The sequence below is a fragment of the Pongo pygmaeus genome, chromosome 6 (assembly GCF_028885625.2).
Source record: "Pongo pygmaeus isolate AG05252 chromosome 6, NHGRI_mPonPyg2-v2.0_pri, whole genome shotgun sequence".
In the NCBI taxonomy this organism is placed as follows: Eukaryota; Metazoa; Chordata; class Mammalia; order Primates; family Hominidae; genus Pongo; species Pongo pygmaeus.
This window is the reverse complement of record NC_072379.2, coordinates 143,548,676-143,572,605: the sequence shown is the minus strand read 5'-3', so window position 1 is coordinate 143,572,605 and position 23,930 is coordinate 143,548,676. Positions and strand designations below refer to the sequence as shown.

The following is a 23,930-nucleotide window of genomic DNA, read 5'->3' as shown; positions in this document are numbered from 1 at the left end:
TAGCTTAGATGTTACTTCTTTAAGGAGGTTGTTTCTAATAACCAGATCTGCATTAGCATGACCAACCCCACCAACAAAGCTTCTCCAGCACATCACTCTGTTTTGTTTTCTTTATTGCAGTCATCACTGTCTGAAATTATTGAATGAGATTATTGAGTGTCTTTAAAAGCAGAAGTTGGGTCTCAGTCATTTCTATACCTGCCAAAACACAATCCCATGCCTTAGACACAAATGAATCATTATACAGTTTGGAAGGAAGACGGAGCGGGCTTTAAATATTGGTTCTGTTACTTGCTAGGTATGTGACCTTGTGTTTCACCTCTCTAAGTTATATTTTCTCATCTGTAAAACAAATAATGATAGAGAAAATAACAACTCTTCATAGGAATGTTGAAAGGACTAAATGAGATAGAGCATGTCCAGTGCTTGGCACACAGTGTAAGTAGTGGATGTTGTTATGATGATGATTTTTATGGATACCCAAAATGTCAATCCCAATAGAATCCAAGAGTAGCCCATCTTAAGTGACTATCTGAGAGTCTAATATTGGTGACATTCTATAATATTGACTGTCATGGAGCCAATAAATAAATATTGTACCAAAAACTCACCTATGTATTTAGGCCTATATTCTTAATTAAGAAAAAGGTAACAGTGGAAAATCACTTCTGAGTCTTATAAATAGGAAATTGGATTTCCTAATGGGTAATTTAAAATACTTTGGGAGCATAAATACACCTGGAGCACTCAAGCTATAAGTTGGTGACTCAGAGAACAAGGGCACAGAATCCTGAAATAAGCAACAGCAAATGGGCACCTAAGCACTTAAAGAGCAAATTGCAGAAAATAAATTAATTCATTTAAATATGCATGAATCTCCTGAGTGGGGAATATGCTGAAATGGTGCTGAATGATTTCTTTTGTTATGTGTGTTCAAAAGTATTAATAATGCCTCACTTTGTGCTTTATACCTTTGAGGAGAACAAATCCCAGAATCTTTTGCCTTTATAAATTGTTTTTAAAGTAATGGATTCTAAAACATGAAATTCTAATCAAAGTTTACACTGGTCACATTGATTTGGAAAAGTGGATAGGAAGTTTATCAGAGGATAGATGGATCCCTGAGAGAATGAAAAGTAGTTCTGATTACATCGTTAAAAAAAAAAAAGTTGGGGGGTTTTTGGGGAGGCTGATACAATTTTGTAGAAACTTTTTAAAAGTTAGAAACTTGCTGACCTTTTGCCTAAAATACATGCTAACATTTAACCAACCTCTCGGATACTGTGTGGCACAGCAGTTTAAGTTCTAAGAATCAATATACTCAATTGTAGACCACAGTGTACATTCAGGATATTTATCAGAATTACTAACTCAATTATTTCAGCTCTCATCAGATCTCTTAATTTTCATTCTGGGCAGCACAGACACTAAAACTCTTTGTATTTTATGTCCTTGCATACTTAAAAACCAACTTTATGCTTACATAATTGAATAAATAAAGAAAAAAGACCAGGGGAGGACGCAGACATAATAGAAGCAGAAGCAAACTCTCAATAAAAGGACTATAAGATGCAAAGCTATGCTCTCTTTGATCTTTTTAAGGAGAAGGATTTAAGGAAATTCCGATTTGCCCTGCACATGCTGATGGCTAGGGAGCTTCCTTCCTTGGCCACATTTCGTCTTTGATGCCAAGGCAATGAAGGGGAGCTTGGCAGCAGAGCAAGAGCTGGAACCGAAGAGACCTCAACTGTGGAGTGGATGGAGCTGAGAAAAGGATTTGGCAGCCCTGCCTGAGAACAGAAATAATCAAAAGAGTTGCCAAGAACCATAAAACAAGGAGGGTAGGGATATGAGCTACATTGACTTGGTTTTCTGAACATGGAAAAATATTAAATCTATTCGCAGTCTGTTATTATGCTCATGTATTTCTATGAGTTTGTTATTACAGTAATTTCTATTTTGCCTTAGGGCTATGAAGAGGATCAAGACAGATAAGTTTTGTTGTTGTTTGTTAAGTCTGGAAAAACACATACTTGTTCACACAGGATTTAAATATGTGTAACTTATGTATAAATGCGTATATCCCCATAGTTGAATATTTCCATTGATGCCAAAAGTTCATTATTTTTTTCTTTTGGGATGCAGTGATATGTCACAATTACAAATAATCTTAGAAATCTTTTGGAGCACTGTAGAAAGAAACAGGAGCACATTCTGGGAACGTGGTGCAGCATTTGCAGAGTATGTCCTGATGGGTAAGGGATATGTACATCGCTGGCATAGCAAGTAGAGGTGGTGGAAAGGTGAGAGGCATGCTAGAAGTATTGGCGGGATCAGCTCATGTAGGACCCTGCGTACCATAACACGATGTTTGGATTTACTCTATAGGTAATGGGGAAAGATTTTAAGCCTGGGTGTGGTGAAATGCTCACCTTTGCGTTTAACAAAGATGCCTCTGGAATCAGGTACAAGTTGTATTACAGAAAGGTACAGTAAATAGATTTTTTGTTCCTTTTTAAAATCAGACCATGTAGTAAACTAGAACCTTACCTCAGTTACCTGAATAAACACTCCAAAAAAGCATTTCTTACTCATTCTTAAAAAAAAAAAATTCTATTGAGCACAATTTTTAAAACGTTTGGCTACATTAAATGTATTATTATCTTTTTCAATATGTATCATTTACCTTTAAAATTCCAAATTCACCTTCTGTGTCTGCTTACGTGGAAGGGAGTATAAGGATGTTCTGTCTTCAAGGTTATGATTTGTGGAATTACTTGTTTGTTCCCAGCAAACAAAATCGCAAATGTCTCTTCTCCTTGTGAGATGTGGTAAGACTTTATTTCTGTAATATATTCTGTGCTATTGTTCTGACCAAACCTGATGACCCAACGATCTTTTGTTTAAGGTGAAGTGATGTATTTTAAAGTCCAGATGGTACCACAAATGAAGTTCTTTAGACATTAGAAAAATGTCACAATTACATACTCACCAACTACTCACCCACCTGACTGCATTTTACACTGCCTGTTACTGTTGCTAGAAGGATTATGCTTACAGGTAGAATTCACAGAGGACCTACATGAAATGAGTTAGTATGTACTTATGTAGGTACTAACTGTTCATTGATGCTTCTTTAAGAAGATATATCCTGTAATAAACGGAAAAGCAGAATCTTCAAGAACTTTCAGTATGAAATATTTTCCATCTGCTGTTACGCTTCTAGTGATTAACTTGCCTTTTTAATAGCTCTGTGAGATGTTTTTCTAATCAGTGCACATGAGCTGTCATCAAAACTAGAATTCCTAATTCTGAGCCAAAACAGTTGGAGACCAACCAAATCAGGACTTTTAATAAGGCTTATAAGGAAAAACCATAAATCATTCATTCCCTCTCCCTGGCTTTGCATACATTATTGAAAAATTTTATCAAAGTTTTTATACTAAAAAGCCTTTTAGGACATTTGAATGTTATACATATTAGCATGTAGTATTATCTAATCAAAATCTGATTTGCAAGGGTGAATCAGCTAATACATTCATAATTTTAATCCTGTTAACAACTCTGAAATTGGCTGATAATTACCTTAGGATTAGAGACTCTAATTTGTACATTGGTAATGTGTTTCCAGTCACCAGTTAATGTAATAACAATAATAAATTATACTTCTATCTTCACTGAGAGAATGATGGACAGCTAAATTAGGATATTTCCACTGGAACTGAATATCAAACTTTTCCCCTAAATATTAAATTAAAACCTTGTAAAGTTTCTGAACATACAAGGCCATGTTTAGTGCTGTGCTAGTCAAGGCTTATCATGTTCCCAGTGGTTTTAATTCAGTTAAAATCTGTGCGTTAGTCTTATCAGCGTCACAATCACTGTCAGCAGAGTTTCCTCAGTGCAGTTGCCAAACAAAACTGCCTCGTAAATCACATGAAAGCCAGAAACTTGGCCCTGTAGCTTTACCTGCATTTATAGCAGGCATCCATCTAATTCACAGAGTCAGAGAGGCCTCATAAAGAAAATTCCATTGCCCCAAAATATTTCTAATGATGTGTTTTAAATCTATGCAATAAGAGTAAACTAATGATGTTAAACCAAAGGATTTTAAACACCTTCTTAAACTGCAGAAGCCTTTGCTTACCAAACTTTACTTAGAATCTTAAAGCATAAAGATAGATAAGCAACTGTTTCGGCTGAAGTATAATACAAATGCTATCACACAGGGTGCTTTATCACGTAAGATTTTTAAGATCACTGAAACAAGTTTGTAACATTGTACATGAATTTCACACTTTATTTATGGACTATTTCTTCCTGCAAAAAATAATAGCTCATAAAAATGAAGTGAATACTGAGTGCTTCCTTTTGTGTCAGCAACTCTTCCAACTGCTTTCTGTGAATTGTCTCCTGTAATTGAACAGTGTCAAGTACTATTTTACAGGTGGGGAAACTGAAGCTTAGAAATACTAGCTTTGTTGCCCAGGATCACAAAGCCTGTAAGCAATGGAGTTGGGATTTATTTTTTCCTCTGGCCATCTGCCGCCAAAGCCCATGTGCTTACCACTCATACACTCCTACCTACAGTGAAGATAGGATCTTTGACCAGCATCTTAGAATTCACAAGTCTGCTATGGAGAGATTCTTCTTTTCAGACATGCTTGAAGAGAATTTTGCAGAGCATTAGTTGCCTGATGACTTTCTAATAAGCCCGAGGGCCAGGGTTTGTTTTTTTTTTTTTTTTTTTCTTCTTCTTACCTTCTTTGATACCTCCTGACGAATTGCTGAAGCAAATGCAGTTAGAGCTGGATTCTCAACCCCGGCTGTGCACGGGAATCACCTGCGAGTCTATAGAAAGTACTGATGCCTTGGTGCCACGTGTTGAGGGTCAAGGTAATTGGTCTCAGGTGTAGCCTAGATGCCGGGTTTTTGTTTTGTTCTGTTTGTTAAAAAGCTCCCTAGGTGTTTCCTGTGCAGCCAAGGTTGAGAGGGCTGCTCTGAAAGCTGAGCTGCTGTGCTCATGCATTGGCCTACATAAGGTGTGCAGCTACATAGGTGCAACTGGCAGAGTAAGGTGGGCCACAAAAATGAAATCATTCTGTTTTCGTGTAACAGGATCTCTTAGTAATCCTGAGCATTTAATATCTTCATATCACTCCACAGAACCCAGTAATTCCCTAAGAATTCACAAATGGATTCTTGAACAATAGTCTAGGTGGTCCCGTTCATTGTATGTATGTTTTATGACCCCTGGCCTTATAACATGTTTGTGATTTGAGAGGCAATACAATCTCAAAGTCTGGAAAGGCACTGGAGCATAGAACATGGGACTGAAAATGGACAAGTTCTGTTGAAAGGAAACATTTGTTTATGTCAATTAACTGCAGTGGTAAAAGAAACCTATTCTTTACATGGAGCTCTTAATATTTCTTTAGTAACCCACACTACAGCTTTTAGCCGGAGGACATGTCGTATGTAATCCCTTCTTTATGACTATGACAGAGCAAAATGGCTAGTGTCCAGGAAGGGAGCCACAGCCCTAGCAAAATATAAATAAATAAAGACGATAATAACTTACATGCCCATCGCTAAATTATTATTAGCCAAGGAGTGGCAAGTAGATGAGCTGTTTTCTGTGATTGCATGTGCATGCAATTATGTTTCTGTCTAGAGTAATTAACTGTATTCACTTGTTTTCTTGGAAACAAAATAGATTATATACCATCACATGATTTTCATTGCAGAAAACAAATAGCTGTTTAGTGGTACAACATCCCCCACTCCACCCTCAAAAAATCCGTAAGTTCCTCCTCCCCCAATCTAATTTTGATGTCTTGTGACTTTTAAAAATCATGATTATTTAGTTCTACTAAGTTCACTATGCTGTGATATTAAGGGTATTCCTTTTTTAAATTACAAATTAGAATTTATGTTATGGCTTCCTGCTTCCTTTTTTCTCTTTCTACATCCAGATTACAGTTGTAATTATTTTCTGCATAACTTCCTATGTCCTGTAGATAAGTTTTCTTTTTTCTGAGAATTGTGTTACAACATGGATTAACAGAATCCTTGGAAGCATGAAGACAAATAATTGCCTACAAAAGACACAAATTGAGAAAAATAATAATTGATATGCTTGAGGTCTAAATTAATTTGTACCAGTAGCCTATAGGATTGCTTTTAGCTGGAGGGCGGAGAGCAGAATCCTCTTGGACAGCTCCCCCCCTTGGTAACTGCTGACTGTGGATGCACAGAACAATGAGTGCTGAATCAGGGCCTCACTAAAAGGTTGTCATTTTGATTTTTTTTCAATTAAAATACATCATGTGTGATATTAGAGTTACTGAAATTATTATGCCAAATGATGCATTGACCTTGTAGTAAATATTTGTGACTTCTTTAAGGCAGACCACTCAGCTGTGCAGTAAAACCTGAGCTATAGAAAAAGAAGAGCAATGGCATTGCATTGACAGTCTGTTTGTCGGTTTTCTGATCCAGGCTGTTGCCCCCCAGGACTCTACGAGCCCTGGGTCCTTGTCAGATTCTTTTCAGTACCTCAATTCTTCGATAATTGAAAAATAAAATAATTGTGGTGAGCTGAGGAACTGTGGGTCAGGACTGATGTATTACATCCTTTCTTTCTCCGTGTGCCCAGACTGCCACTCGGCTTTCTCATCATTCTAGCACCCTCAGACTGCGTCTGGATCTGAAGCATCTGTCTCTGTATTATTCCACACTCTTGGTAAAAGTCACTAAGGTTCAGTTGGCCATATGAGTGGGAAATATAAGTGACTGCTTGAAGCAACACACTCTAAGGAAGGGAGAGAAAGAGAACACCTCATCTTCTCCTGTCAGCCTCTTAAAGTAACTGACTCAGACAAAAGGCAAGAGAGAGTAGCCATGGCAGTAGCTATTGCCATGGCCTGGGCGACCCAGTGTTCATCAGCTGCAAGAGCTCAATACAGCCTGCACGGCACAGTTTCACACAGAGCAGAAACAGCCAAGAGGGTGAGGACTGTAGGAGGACTGGGTTGTCTCAGCTATCTAAGATTTTTTTTTTTTTTTTTTTTTTCTGAGCTGGAGTCTCAGTCTGTCACCCAGATTGGAGTGAAGTGGAGCCATCTCAACTCACTGCAACCTCTGCCTCCCAGGCTTAAGCGATCCTCTCACCTCAGCCTCCTGAGTAGCTGGGACCACAAGCATGAGCCACCATGCCTAGCTAATTGTTTTGTATTTTTGGTAGAGATGGGATTTCACCATGTTGCCTAGGCAGGTCTTGAACTCCTGATCTCAAGTGGTCCATCCACCTTGGCCTCCCAAAGTGCTGGGATTACAGGCATGAGCCACTGTGCCTGGCTAGAATTTTTTTTTTTTTAATTAAGAAACTTCAGCTTGACACTCGAATTGCCATGATAATTAACTGCTTAGACTTGCCATCCCAACTATATATGTTTCAGGATGTACCTGTGAAGAAAAGCCAGTCTGATGAATATGCGATTGAATGTCTGATCAACCGTGACTTGTTTTCTGGGCTAGAACTAGTTTTTTTGCCAGAAAAAAAAATAAGTGTAATTCAAGTGTATGGGAAAAAGATACTAGTCCGATTCCTATGGCATAGTTTGAATTGTTTTGTTCCTCCTTCTGTAATTCCATTACGTTTGCCATTAGTGACCCCTGCAGAAAGGTTAATCAATCCATCAGTCAATATAAGATAAAATAAAAGTCTGGGTTTCAGGACCCAAAGCCTGACTTTTCTCTTTCTTAGATACTTCAGCTGACTTCTAGCAGCTCCTTGCTCTGGCTCAAGATGACAGGCTAACCCTCCTTGGCATTAGAGTCCGACTGTGGTGCAGTACCTCTGACTTTATCCCTTCATCCTTTACCTTCAGTGGACATTAATCTGCCTCCCTGCAGAATATTACTTAACTTCCTGGGGTAGGAAGTGAAACTCGAATGCCATAAAAAGCATGCCTTTGGTTTAGTCAGACCTAGAGCCCACAGGAATGATTTATTATGTGTAGGTTTATCAATGAAACATTTTTCCACTTTAGGGAACAGACATTATTCTATTCCTGTCAATAAACTAAAATAGATGCTACAAGATAAACAGAATGATTTCACCAGTTCAGCCTTTGTGGGACCTAATACATTATAAGAAAAATTTCAAATAAATTACAAATTGGAGTTGTGTCCTGCAATTGTATAAGACAGTTGCCATTGCAAAGTGATTTCTGCTTTTAGAATGAATGTGGTTTTCCTACAGTTCAATCTGACACTTATCTGAGCCCGACAGTGATAGCAAGACTTATGAGCCAAGCCCACTGTTGGACCTGCAGTGCCATCTACAGAATAGATTGGATAATGTGGATTCTGTTTCTCTTCTGCACTTCAGATAATGTAGCCACAAGGGAAATAAGATGTGTATGTGTTTAGAATTAGCTGTGTACATACAGTAAGGCTTTGTTGCTACATAGAAAAATGGTTGCATATTTGCAAAATGCTGTTACTGTACTTAAGGCTCTATTACCTAGACTCCTAAGGCAATGGAGTGTTGTGTTTCCTATTAAATTGATGAACTGGATAGCCCATTTGTTTCAAAAATTTGTTTGATAATCTGTGTAAGATGACTTTCTGGTTACCTTGAATAGATCATATTGGAATGAATATTAGTTTCATTATTTATGTATTTATTATCTCTACTGCTTATATCTATCTCTAACTGCCAGAACATAATCACCATGAGGGAAAGATTTTTATCTATTTTGTTCACTGATTTATTCCAAGTATTGAGAACAATGCCTGGCACAAAAGCAGGTCTTCAAATATTTGTTATTTGACTGAATAAATATAACTGTACTTTGCTAGTAAGTAGAACAAATGTGGAAAGATAGTCAGTTGAATTTTGGTTTGTATTTTTAAAATGGGCACACCTATACCTCTTCTCCCTATATTACTGTTGTACTGAAAATTACGTGAAATAATGGATGGAAAAGTGCTATAAACTATAGGTACTATAAAATTTAGGTATTTTCCCAAGAATCTTTTTTTTTTCTTTTGGTAGAGCTCTAGAAATTTAGAAAATGTAAAACATCCCCCCCATTTCCCCCCATAATTTCCTGAAGTACTTTTAAAATGTATATACCTGAGCCCCACATCACATAGGTTGGGGCCTGCCAGTTTTCATGTTTATTAAGAATCTCAGATGCTCCTGAAGCATGCTATTATAATATTTGAGAACTTATATCATTAAAAGGGGGTTGAAATTGAATTGAATTCAAAATGGAAGTTACACCTTTAATATTATCCTCACCCATTATTCCTGATAGGAAGTTATTTCTGACTGGGTATATTTCTTTGTCTTAAGGAAAATACATAATATTTTAATTGCTCTATATTATTTAGCTTATGGTATACAGTACTACCTGACTTAAAAAAATAGAATAAAAGGATCTAGATGTATGTAGTAAATTAAGATCATTTTAGTATATCAAATTTGTTTAATTTTAGAGAATTTTACATATATTTCCCAAGGTAGGGTACAAATACTATATGAAGCAATATAAGAAGGAAGCAAAAGAAAACCAGCCTAAGTTTGTGTAAGACAGACTTTAATTTTATTTAAGAAATTCCACTTGTTAATTTTGGTGCTAAAATGCTATAGAGGATATTAATGTGCTTTGACATATTATAAAAATGGTTTTTTTGCATGGAGGTTATTTCTCTATTGTCTTTCTTAAGGCTTTTCTGAGAAATAAATGGGGAAACACCATATCTTTCCCCAGATTTGCTAATTAACCATGTAAGAATTAAAACATTCTTTGTGTTATAATAGTTCTATAGATAGATATATGCTTTCATAGCACAAAAGTATCTCTTAGGCAAGTTAAATGCGTTTCTGCTTATTTTATACTTGGTTTTGTCTTGAGAACAGCGTCTGTAGGCTGAGTCATCATCTATAGCATTTGCTTCACAATATGAATGAATGGAATACATATTTACTCTAAAACAGAGAGGAATATTTTGGATAGTGGATAAAAGTGAAATTTAGAGTCAGGTAAGCCTTAGATGCAAATTCTGACCCTACCACTGGTCTTCTTCCTCTAACTCACCTTCTAAGTATATTCATTATATTCATATATTCATACACACACACACACACATTTATTTAAGTGGTATCCATGTACCAGGTACCACTGTGCTAATGTGCCTGTGATAAATCAAATTCAAGAATTCAAGGGCTCCTATGACATTCTGGGAGGGAAGTGATAATATACCAAGTATAACAAAAGTGTAATAATCAAGATAGTATGATGAGTACTATAGAGTAAATTAGCAAATTCAAAACACATAGAATAACTGAGGAAGGTCCCATTAATAATGTTTCCGTGAAAGATCCCTTTGAGGTAAGATCTACAGAATGAGAAAGAACCCACCACAAGAAGAGCTGAGGAAAGAGAATCTGGGCAGAGGGGGAACAAATGTAAAATGCAAAGGCCTTGGCGCTTCTGAAGACCAGTAAAGAGGCCTAGGACAGGGAATAGTGGCTGAATTTGGTGTGGATATGAGAGAAAAAGGTAGGCAGGAGGGAAAACTGGTAGGCCATTGCAGGAGTTGTGTGTTTTATTCGGAGAGCATTAGGGAATCATCTAAGGGTTTTAACCAGGAAGTGATGCCAGGGTAAACTGTCCAAAACATCTTGTTACTCTCCTCCCTAAATAGCTGATGGATGTCCATTGCCTACCCACAAGACGAAACTCAAACCCGTTTACCAGGTCATCAAGTCCTTTAGGACATGGTCTGTTGTTAAATACTCATTCCTCACTATTTTGTGCCTTGCGCTTTTAAGTCCAGCAACAGCAAACTGCCTTCAGACTCCGGCACCTCCCAAATTGTTCCCAACTTCCTGTTGATATTTCTGCTCCTCTACCTGCCAATATGCTCTTGCTCAGGCCAGCTCCTCACTTTTTCAAAGAGCCTTTGTCCCTTGTACTCCTAACCCGACCATTACAATCCGGAACTCACAGTACCATATGTATATTTAATGTCCTCATCTGTTTATGAGTTTCCCTGGGGACATGTGGAGAAAACTGCCAAGGAGTGAAGATGCTTTCAGTAAATGTTGCATGAAGATTTTGGGTAAAGGTAGCTGTGCAGATTAATAAGTTTGATCAAGTGCCAAGACAGCATAGTGGCACAGTCTTGAGTAGACAGTAGGTGCTAACCAGATCATCATTCACATTCATTCTCATTCCTTTCCCCTTGTCTGTCTGGCAAGCTTTTGTTCCTCTTATCATGTGCAAGTACTTTACAATGGACACTCTGCCACTAGGCCTTGCGAAAAGGGGTCAAATCCTGGATCTGTCTCCAGAGGGCTTAGAGTCTAGCAGAGGAGCGGGAGCAGATTCATAAAAGAACAAGCAGATATACAAATGCACAGGACGAAGTGATAAATGAGATTATGGATAGGAAGAGCTAAAGTCTTGGACTGAAATGAAAGTCTCACCTCATTTGTTTCTTAGAAAAGAAGGCTGGAGAAAAATTTCGCATTATTAAGCCTTCATTACTTTTCCAAAATATCCTGCGGCATGCTTACTAATGTATTATGAAATTCTTATGAATAAATAACTCTAATGTCGCATCTCAAAATATGTGAACAAGGGGTATTTTTTCAAGTTCTTTTCTGCATATTTCATTTTGCATGTTACCTCTAAGAAATGCTATATAAACAGTTGGATATATTTATAGAATTGATGTACCATAAATCCCATTACTCCTTTAGATAATCATGCATAACTGCTGATGAGTGTATTAACCCATTTTTACTATATAAAACATCTTTAAATGGATTCTAGTTTTATAACATACCCATGGTCAAAGCATTTTAAAGTCTGTAAACATAATGTTCATAAAAACTAATTTAAGGCTGGGCACGGTGGCTCATGCCTGTAATCCCAGCACTTTGAAGGCCAAGACAGGCGGATCATGAGGTCAGGAGATCAAGACCATCTTGGCTAACACGGTGAAACCCCATCTCTACTAAAAATACAAAAAATTAGCTGGGCATAGTGGCGGGCGCCTGTAGTCCCAGCTACTCAGGAGACTGAGGCAGGAAAATGGCGTGAACCTGGGAGGTGGAGCTTGCAGTGAGCCGAGATCACACCACTGCACTCCAGTCTAGGCGACAGAGCGAAGACTCTGTCTCAAAAAAAAAAAACAAAAAAAAACTAATTTAAAATACACAACAGTAAATTCCATTCAAGTTAGATCTTACACATAGGCATTTGAGCTCCATTTTAATTGGCTTTAACATTACTTGTTCATTATTTAGTTTTGCAACAGTCTAAAAACATCCAATTGCTGAACATTGAAGGCATAAGAGATCATCTTTCCCTGTCAAATAAAATTCCAAGTTCTAAGAAACATCAATATAAATATTACTCATCCCTGTAAGCCTAGCAAGCACAGTGCTTATGCATACTGTTTGATCTGAAGAGCATCATAGTTACTTGGAAGACATAAGATCTTCTACATAGATGAAGAAGACAGTATGTAGCAAAATACAGTTATGTATGTATTTCAGAAAATAGGTAGCAAGAAGTATAAGTATAGGAGAAATCACGGTCATGCTCTGGGAAGGCCTTTGAGTTGAGCCTTAACAATTGGGTAAGACAAATAGGCGAAAAAGTGAAAGAGGCAAGTGAGAGAGATGGAAAACGAACATTCCAGGCAGGAGGGAGAATATAGATCTACATGTGGAAGCAGGAATGCGCATCCTGGCAACTGAGCAGCCCACCTTCTCCTTCCACTTAAAATATCCTGGAACCTAATTATCATATTATTACAGGCTAAAGATAGGCCTGTCATACACCCCAGTGAAGGCAATTTTTATGCTGCTTCATATATAACAGGACTGAGGAGTACAGAGATTTCAGCACCCGTTGTAGGGAAAGAACAGATCTGAGTGTGGGCTGAGAAAGGGGAGGAGATAGTGACCCAAAAATAGTACTTTGTCTCGACCAAAGTTTTCAAGTTCCTTGAGGGTATTTTCAACTAAGATGCAAACAGCAACTGATTCTTTTACCACAAAAACAAAAGAAATTCTGTTAAATCCATCTGAGGTGACTCGACAGTTAATTTTTTTTTTGCTCCCCTTTTCTCCCTCCCATGCCATCCTTCAATTTAATGTGTTTAGTTAAGATTTTAAAATGGCAAGCATGAAGTGTAACAAAACATGAAGTTTCTTACATAGTTTTTTAGCTATATTTATACATCCAATAGCAAGGCCAGCCTATGTGACATAGGCATCATTTAACTAGAGATATTCTTATTTCCCTATGTGTTTGTACCTTATTACAGTGAATTAATACAATTTAAGTCTTGCTAGAATTGTATCCTTTGACAACAAAATAATGTTGCTATCACCTAGGTATTATATTATTTAAATATATCTTTTCAAAATAAATTGTGTTATACATAAATATTCAGGTGAAGGTTTACCGTTTTAGCTGGATGTGGTGGCTCATGCCTATAATCCCAGCACTTTGTGAGGCCAGGAGTTCAAGACCAACCTGGGCAACATAGCAAGACCCCCATCTGTTTTAAAAAATGTAGCTGAGTGTGGTGATGTGTGCCTGTAGTCCTAGCTACTCGAGAGACTGAGGTGCCAGTGTAGCTTGAGCCCACGAGTTTGAGGATACAGTGAGCTATGATTGCACCACTGCACGTCTGAATGAGACCCCGTCTCTAGAAAATAAAAAATAAAAGATTTGACTTATTTGAGCACATGAGAAAGGGGAAGAGGAAGAACCCTTTATTAAATGCAGATTTAAATGCCTTGTGCAGTCTTAGGCACTATTTACTCATCATAAAAACCCTCTAAAATAGCTACTAGCATTTTCAAATTAGAGATTGGAAAACAAACGTTTAGACAGTTCAAGGCCTTTAAACTAGGCCATATAGAGTAGAAAGTATATAAGCATGTGAATGATGCAACAAGAAGTAAACAGAAACCAATTCAGTATATGTCTGGCCAGTGAGGTATGATTCTGAGTCCGCACACACATACACACACACGCACACGTGTGCACGATTGTGAAAAGAGAGGCAGGAAACATTTCGGAATACAGGAAAAAAGGAAGGTCATTTAGTTTCCTGTCAGTGACCATCTTTAGAGCTTTTAGTATTTATGATGACACCCAAAAGGTGTCATGGATAAAGTGAACATGTAGAAATGTCAAAGCTAAGTGTAATTTTGAAAAGAACCTGATGTAAAAACTGCCGAGATGATAAAGCCTGGTTGAAAAAAAAAAAAAGAAAAAACAGCAGTAGGAAGATGATGATTGGGGAGATACATGAGCAAGAACAGAGCGGAAGATGAATGGAAGTATAAGGCAGCTTTGCATAATTATGTACTTCATGTGGTTATATACATAAAAAGAGACCATGCTTAAAACTATAGTCCCAGGAATGAGCAGCCCAAAGGATTTGTGCCTTTTCTAGTCTGAAGAAATGTGGCATATGATTACCCGTATATTCTGGTTGCCATGCGCTATTCTACCCTCCTTTACCCCTCTATAGGCATGTGATATGGGGGAGAGAGAACATGTATTATTCATTAAATGAAACATGAACAGGGGGAGACATATATCTTTGATAGTGTTAGAGAATTTGTAGGCAATTATATTATAATCACTCTCAATGTTTCTGTGTTTCTGATTTTGGACTGTTCATGGGTGGTAGCTACTGCAGGCTGTGATAAATGGATGCAAATGGTAATTGTAACTGATGAATGATTGATGATTGCTTTATTCTGTACTCCTGGAAACAGTCTCTGGCCTACCAGAAAAGTAACCTCTAACCAGAGAGTAATTAATCTAAACTATAGGCTCTAGCTTGTTTTCTTGGGGTGGCTGGGTGGGGTTGGGGGATATGGCATGTCTTTGGAACATTGAGGCTGTCTTTTCTAGCCTGTGCCTTTCCCCAAGTCTTTTTACTTTCTGTCTCAGAGAATTGCTAGTTAGAGTGAGAGGGCTAGGAAAAGAATATAGGATTTCAGCATGGTAATTCAGTCAAATATGGCTGGTTTCTCAAATAAAAGTACCTGAACTAGAAAGCTAGGCAGCCTAGGGGTAGATAGGGAGCCTACACCTCTGGGTTGAAGAATCATTTGACCTACATTACAAAAAAACAAATACCACAGTAGTACTGCATTTCCTAAAGTTTTACAACTGCTTATATAGATTATCTAATGCTCTTCAGATAACGTGATTTCTCAAAATCCTTCTAAAGTTGTGTGTGTCGGGGGAAGGGCAGACGTATCTTGGTCACGTTTATTGACTACATTTGATTCCCTGAAGAACAGACATGAACAACATATATATGGGGGTGGTAATTTTCTTCTCTGCATCCAGAAAACTTAGTCCTATCTAGTTGGACCATCTTTTTGAACTTTAGTCTTACCTTGTAGATTCCAGTTGAAGGGAGGTTGTTAAGACAAACATGAACATGATGAAAAATTACTTAGAATTTAAGAATGCCAAGGAATTGATGTATTAAATGAGGTTATTGGGGATCTATTTATGAAATGGGAGCATTCCCTGACCCCCTCGCAGGACTTGTGACAGGGGCGTGGCTCATTTGCTTGGCCCACACCCCCTTACGGGACATGGGGCATGCAGATGGGCTGGTGCAGGAGCTGGGCCAAGTGCTTCTGGGCTCTGGCCCCACAGTAGCATCTAGAGGTGTGTTACAATTAATGCTCTTTTAGCAGTTGCTATCCATGGATGGCTAAGTGTTAAACCAGCTCAGTGGAGAGTTAGGGTGACATCCTTTTACACCCTGCCCTCTTGGTACCCGGGTCCTTGTCTGGCATCCAGGAAGAATCAGGTCATATGGACCTGAAGGATAGTGAACGTGGGGATTTTACCGAGTGATGGAGGTGGCTCTCAGCAGAATGGATGGGGAGCTGGAAAGGGGATGGAGTGGGAAGATGATCTTCCCCTGGAGCTTGGCCATCCCATGTCCAATCTCCTGATTATCCCCAGCCAAACACCTCTTGATGTTCAAATGCTCCTTCTCTTTTCTCCTTCTCTGCTGTACCTTTCTGCTGCTCTTCTGTTCCTCTGCTCGTGGAGCTTGGGGTTTATATGAGCACAGGATAGGGGTGCGGCAGGCCAGAGTGGTCTTGGAAAAGGCAACATTTGAGTATGAAAACAGGAATGCCTATTCCCACTTAGGGCCACCAGGTTTCCAGGCTTGAGGTGGGGGCCTTTGCTGGGGAAGCACCCTCTTCTACCCAGAATTTCCTTGCCTCCTGTCCATATCACTATTTACTGTGTTATCTGCTAATTCATAGTGATAACCCTAGACTAGAGAAGGAGAGAAATAGGAGTTTGGAGCCGTGAGAGAGCAGAAATCGGCCTGGAATCAGAGGCTGTCAGTTCTAGTCACATCTGCTTCATAGTTGAGTTATGTGGCCTTGAAGAAACCTATATTTCCTGATTTACTAATGTGAGAGTCTTTTCCCCTGCACTCCCATGGCCTCCTTTGTTCCACAAAGAGACTGGCAGAATTTGCACTAAGTCAATTGAAATAGAATACCAAAATAGAGAAAGAAGTCAAAACCATGGTGAAAAATCTGACCACAGATATGTAGGACAAAAATCAAATAATCTTATGATGCAGGGTTGTTGCTAAGTTCAAAAAAGATAATATATTGAAAGAAGTTTATACTTTAAAGGTTTTGACTGGGTGGTATTTCAGATAGATACAGATTCAGCAACAAAATCTTGGAGCTGAATAAGACTCTTACTATTTACAAGGTTTGGTTCAGTTTATATTGTTTCATTTAAAAAACTATTAACTAATGCCTTCTTGTCAAAATAGAATTTTGATTTTAGTAAAAATTCAAATACTCATTAATAGACAAGGAGGAAATGGACTATATGTGCCCAAAGGGTCATAGAAAGAAGACAGAATTAAAAATAAGATTTTAAACAATATATGTCGTAAATTCTTCATGTCTCATAAAAGCCTCATAATTTGCTTCATATTGGATCTGATTCTATCCTTCAAACTATGGAGTCTAACTCTAATCTTTCTAGCACACGCCACATGTTTGAAGTCAATTAACATGCCTTGGTTGTGAACATGTATTTAAGGTAAATATCCCTAATTTCTTTAATGATTCTTCATATAATATTTTCTCCAGATACCTTCAACACACTCTCCTGTGAACATGTGGCAGTAGTCAAAGTCTCTTTTAAAATGTGTTGCCAAGAACTGATAATGGTGCTCTAAAACTAGATTGATGAGTACATAGATCAATAGGTTGTTACTATCCTTTTTTGAACCTTATGGTTATTCTTCAATATCACTTGAGAATAGCTCTTTTAATAGTCACATAGCACCACTATCAACTCATATTGAGCTTACAGTCAACAAAAACTCTTGTGTTTCTTTCATATGAGATACTGTAAGTCAGACACCCTAACCTTATGTTACTGTTTTAAATGTAATTGCAGGACCTTATTACCGTCCCTATTTCATTTTATCTTGATAGTTTCCTAGAGCCAGGGAAATTTTTTTTAAGTTTGTTTTGACATGATTTTTATGTTAGCCGGCACATGCTCATTAAAGAAAATTTAGAATGTTAAAAAATTAAATATGATGTACATTCAAAATTAAAATTTAATATTATCAGCACTTATATCATTCAAATATAACTAATAACAGCAGTTTTTATATATTCTCATTGTTCCTATGTGCATAGTTATGCTATATATACAGCTTTTACATGCTGTTTTAAAACAGACTTAGAAGCATATCATATGCTGGTATATAGTCCTCATGGTTATATATTTATTACCTACACAATATTCAATGCAATGTAAATTTGTGTTTGTTTCCTTTGAACAGTGAGGGTGCTTTTACTATTACAAATAACACTGTAATAGACATCATCATGCAGGAAGTTTTATCTGTGTTTAAGATTTGTCCTCTTAGGATAAATGCTCAGAAAAGAAATTACTGAGCCAAAGATAATGAATTCTAAAAATGTCATTTCTACCACTTAATTAGTAGTAAGTGTGGAGACAGACAATGAATAGACAATATGCTTAGCCTCTAAAACACTCTTGACTTCTATTTTCATTACACATGTAATTACTTCTTCAATATGCGCCTTCATTGAGAGTGTAGCCATTAGGATTCACCCCAGTTGAAAGAACAAAGGCCCAGGATCACAATGGTTTAAACACAGGAAGGGTTTCTTTCTCCTGTGAAAGCCCACTCAGGTCAGTCTAGGGATGATCTCGTGGTTCCACTTCACACAGTTGTCAGGGACACGCTTCTTCTGCCTTGCTGCTCCAGCGTTCCTGGAGCATTCCTGGGTGGGACCTTCATGCTCATGGTCAGAGATGGAAGCTAGAGCTCCATCCCATCAATGTTCCAGGTGGCAGTGTAGATATAAAGAAGCAAAAGCTTCAGCTGTCTCTTTAAGGAAAATTCCTTTAATTGCTACACAAATTCTGCATATATCTTTTTAGCCGAAACTTTCTCGGACTTACCTAGCTTCAAAGGAGGCTGAGAATTATTATCTCTATTCTCAGGAAGTATGTATCTGGCTAAAAATCAGTGGTTCTCTTCTTCTGGATGAAGAGAAAAATGGATATTGGGGAATTACAAGCCGTTTTTGCCATGGAGAATAGATGGTGTTTCTTTCTGTTTTTAACTTCAAAACCTCAGGACCTAAAGACCTAGGTCAAAAACACAAAAATGTGAAAGATTTCTGAATTTTTTTTAATGGAATTTGCAGTTCTTTTAGGTGCATTTTCCCACCAGTCACAACTTTCATTATGCCACTTGAGCCATTTATTTCTAAATCCATCCTGTAACTTAAATTCTGATGGAATTCAGAGAAGATACAACTCAGCATCAGACAACTGTTTTTAGCCAGTATTGCTGCAGCCCAAATCTATAAACTGTGGGGTTTGTATTCTGTTCCATATGAGATCTACCACCATAGAGGAAGTTTGTTTAGAAAGCATTGTGAATTAAAAATGTATACAGTGATTGTGCATATGTGTATATAGCACAAAAGTAGAAAAGTGATGTTCTCCAAACCATGGAAGCTAGGGAGAGCCCCACTGAATTGAATTAGAGTCATCATTTTCAGTATGTTTTATACAAACAAACAAAAGATAAATAAGAAATTGGGAGGCCAGGCGCGGTGGCTCACTCCTGCAATCCCAGCACTTTGGGAGGCCAAGGTGGGAGGATTGCTTGAGTTCAGGAGTTCGAGACCAGCCTGGGCAACATAGCAAGATCCCATCTCTAAAAAAAATTACAAAATTAAAAAACTAACTGGGTGTTGTGGCACGTGCCTGTAGTCCCAGCTACTCAGGAGACTGAGGTAGGGGGATCACTTGAGCCTGAGAGGTCGAGGCTGTAGTGAGCTGTGATCGCACCACTGCACTTACCCTGGGTGGCAGAGCAAGACCTTGTCTCAAAAAAGAAGAAGAAAAAGAAACAATTGGGCCATTTGACTTAAAGAGCCTAATAATCAAAGTGGGTATTTAAAATCACCCATCCATTATTCAAAGGCATGAATGTTTGTCAGATGTCTGTTCACACTTTTTAAAAAGATTATTTGCTTTCTACTCCCTTTAAATTTAAATACGAAGGAAAGACCAGGGGCAGATTTCTCATCCCTGGAATAAAAATGTCAGTTTTGTCAGAATGTGAAAACTTTGACAAATGAGACTGTAGCTTGCTCAGTGGTTTCAACACATGTACAAGGGTGCTTGGTACCAGAGTGCTCCTCACCTGTTCAGTCATCTGCAGTGAGTGACCTGACAGTTATTGTGCAAAGTTTGTAAATTTAACTTGGGAAGAGTGATAAAGAATACAGAAACCTGAAGTATATAAATGAATTGGAAACCAAATTCTATTTTTTGGCACTTACAAAGAAAAGATGCTCATTTGCCTGGATTTGAATTTATTTAATTTCTGTCAAATATATATGTATATCATACTAGAGAACCATATTGCTCAATTTCTTTCCAATTTTTCTTTCAAAGCTGTAAGAGCAAAATTCACAACCCTAATAAGGTTTTAGAAATAAAGAACATTTTCTATCTTCCACCTGTTATTGATACAACCATTTAAAAAGTGGAGTGAATAATAAATCTAAACATTTCTATATTTTACTATTTGCTACATTTCTATTTCCCCCAATTACCATCCTTTTCATTTATTTATTTTTTGTTTTTAACTTTAGCTTATTATCATAATTACTTCGTACCAGAGTATACAAAGCTTGACTGATACAACAATTTCAGAAAACAATGTCATTAGTTTGATATATTGTGAAAAAAATACCTTATAGTATTGAAAACTATACTGACTAATACTCAAAGAACATGACCTTTCAAAATTAGTTTTCCTCTTTACCAAAAGAAGGAGAGAGGAGAAGAGGTATTCCTTTCCCTAAGCCATAGGCTCTCTGGAGATTTTTTGAATTTTTTCAAATACCAGACACCATGCATTTTCATACTTACAGTGCCTGTTCTGGTAATCCGATAAGCATTCATTCAGCATAGCTTCCTATCAGTCAAGCATTTGGTTTTTATCTAGCTGTGATTGTTTTTTTTCCATTTGTATCCAGAAATACAACACTTAGTAGATTATCTCTTAAGCATACATGCCTGTTTTAAAAAATATAATCCTTTTTTCTACAAAACAAATCTATCCACATTTCTCCACCACATCCCACATTTCTCAGGGTTCTCAAGGCAAAACTCTTTTTACTGTGGGTAGAACAGGTAGACCAACTGACCCTTGGAGTTGCTTTTTAAATGTTTTTTAAGTTTCTATCTACTTGAGCCTAGCATAGGAAGAAAAATGCAGTGACTGCAGCCTTATTCTTTCAAAAGTTGTTTTAAAGAATTCAGAAATATGTCTATCAAAGGATATTTGGGAAGACTAACTTTTAAAGTAAGTGAAGCATAACTTACAAGGATGCAGAGATAACAAGAGGCTTAAGTGAAATGAGAAAAGAGAGAACGTTTTACATTGGATGCGGTTCTTTCTCAGGCCTGTGAATTGTCTGTATTTCTTTGAATTTTAAACTTGTTTGAATTATTCCTTTATTGCTGTTTTCAGCCATTACATTGATCTCGGAGAAGCAAGCAGGGCAGTTAAACTCTCGTTCCAAAGTAGAACTGCCTGTGGATTGATTGGTAGTAAAGGCAAGGTTACTGAAAAGGGACTGTGCTTTATCTCTTATTGACTAGAAGTCTGTCTGTCTGATTAGTCTGTGCCAGGTACAGAAATAGCAGGTGCACATTGTTGAAGGATGTAGCAACTAAGGTTTTGTGCTTCCAGGGAGGCCAGGAAAATTCCTGCCCCAAATTTATCACCACTGGATTGTCGATTATTTTTCAGCTCTATTGCTGGTGATTCACTCTTTTTGACATTTCAATTCAAGTCAGCTAACAAATATATTTTAAATCCAATCTTTATGCATGGCCCTGGGAATTTTAAAGGATTCAAAAATTAATAAATATGGAACTATCCAAGAAGTTTGAATCTAGATGATGGACAGACACTTTCGTGTATAAGAATGTATGTTGTGTGATTTCTTCAAACCAAACATAAGAACAGGTTCTTATTAGAATTAGAAGATTCTAATTTAGAAGAATTAGAATAAGAATTAGAAAGGTTCTAACTTAGATTTAGAAAGGTTAAATATACTAGAAGTACTAACAAGAACAAAGCTGTTATTGATTTTTATTGTGCAAAGCTAGACTCAAGATAAACTGTCAACAGAGATATAAATAAGAAATTTGTAATAAATATTAAAGGGCATAATGAGGGTATAAGTATGTATACACAAATTCTATTGCACAAAAATCCATATAGCATAAATTAAAGGAAGGTTAAAAAAAGAAACTGACAAACACAATGGTGATTACAGGCTTTAATTAACCTGTCAACCCAAGACAGATTAAGAAAGTAAGTAACCTTGGCCGAGCGCGGTAGCTCATGCCTGTAATCCCAGCACTTTGGGAGGCCGAAGTGGGCAGATCACGAGGTCAGGAGATCGAGACCATCCTGGCTAACATGGTGAAACCCCGTCTCTACTAAAAATACAAAAAAATTAGCCGGGCGTGGTGGCGGGCGCCTGTAGTCCCAGCTACACGGGAGGCCGAGGCAGGAGAATGGCATGAATCCGGGAGGCAGAGGTTGCTGTGAGCTGTGATAGGGCCACCACTGCACTCCAGCCTGGGCGACAGAGCAAGACTCCATCTCAAAAAAAAAAAAAGTAAGCAACCAAAAGATGTGAAAGGAAGAAAAGTAAGTAAACAAAAAGATATGAAAGATGTGAATTATTAGTAAGGATTACATAATATGGATAAATGTATATATGCATATATATGTTTATACATATATATGTGAAATATACATAAATACAACATATATATGCATATGATTAAAACCTGTATAACAGAAACCATTTTTAAACTTGCTTAGAAATTTGCAAAATGGACTATTAAGTGACAAAAACATTGTTTTAGCCCTGAAATGTAAGTACATTCTACAGTCTGACCCAATGCAATAAAATACAAAATATAATAATTCATAAATTCATAACATATCCTCAAAATTAAAAAATGTACCTTTAAGCAACTTTTAAATCAAAAAGCATATTTGCACATTTTAAGAATTGAAAAATAATCCCTGCACACCTCAGGATACAGTATATGTAGCTTTTAATACTTATATTTTTAAAAGAAAAAGGATCAGTTTTTAAGTCAAGAAGTCATAAATGGAATAATACAGTGAATATAAGGAAGTCAAATGAAAGACACAAAGATGATCAAAGGAGAAATTTTAAATCACAAAATTGTTAAGCAGTCAAAAAAAATTTGTTAAAAAGAGACATCAAGAAACAAACAAAGGAGAAATCACAAGTAAAATTAGAAATGAAAAAGAGCAAACATTTACGTTAGAGATGAAGCAAATGATAATTTGCAAGTATCTAACAAATGTACTTCAATCTCTAAGTATTTCAGCAGGAATACTGCACTACGGAGTAGACTCAGACTTATGGGTTTGATTCAGAGTAACTTAATGAGAGCAGAATTAGGAGAAGATCTATAACTTTGCTGAGATTCCAAAATATTACAAAAAGGAATATAAAATACTATATTAATAAGTAGCTGATTCAATTAAAATATTTTTCTACCCTTCCCTCTTGAAATGGCTGTGTCATTTTTAAGAAGAAAGTTGCTTATTGAGAAACAATTTTTCATTAGGAAAATGAATTTAAAAATCATATAAAATTGCATATGTTGTGATCGAACTGTGTAAAATAATCACTTATGTGCATAAAGGCAGAAAGTGGGAAAACATAATAAGATGAGAGGCGATTTTTAAATTTTCCAGCCTTTCCAGAATACTGTTTATGTAATAATAAAAATGCAGAACAGGCTGGGCACAATGGCTCGTGCCTGTAATCCCTGCACTTTGGGAGGCTGAGGTGGGTAGATCACCTGAGGTCAGGAGATCGAGACCAGCCTGACCAACATGGTGAAATCCTGTCTCTACTACAAATACAAAAATTAGCCAGCCATGGTGGTGCATGCCTGTAATCCCAGCTACTCAGGAGGCTGAGGCAGGAGAATCACTTGAACCCGGAAGGTGGAGGTTGTAGTGAGCTGAGATGGCACCACTGCACTCCAGCCTGGGCAATGACAGAGTGACACCGTATCTCAAAAAAAAAAAAATGCAGAAAAAATAAGGTGTCTTCTGCATATGAACCTAAGCTGTTCTATAGTTGTTCTCCTAGTAAAGGTACAAGTACAGTCTACCTATCATTATCAAATTGTAAATGTCAAATTATATCAAATTATTTCTTCATTAAG

General features: G+C 37.2%; 1 protein-coding gene across 6 annotated transcripts in view; it reads left to right on the top strand.

Annotated features, from left to right (window-relative positions):
• TPK1 (thiamin pyrophosphokinase 1) overlaps nucleotides 1-23,930 on the top strand; it is a 380,984-nt gene that overhangs the window by 311,712 nt on the left and 45,342 nt on the right. Inside the window, exon 9 of one of the 6 annotated variants that reach the window (XM_063667932.1) lies at nucleotides 1,603-2,619. The exons of 4 other annotated variants lie outside the window; for them this stretch is intronic. In XM_063667932.1, the coding sequence (XP_063524002.1) occupies nucleotides 1,603-1,652 (50 nt within the window). In that variant the 3' untranslated portion in view covers nucleotides 1,653-2,619. Of the gene's footprint in view, nucleotides 1-1,602; nucleotides 2,620-23,930 lie in introns of those variants that run through there. One more of the 6 variants, XM_054495233.2, reaches the window with a different exon arrangement.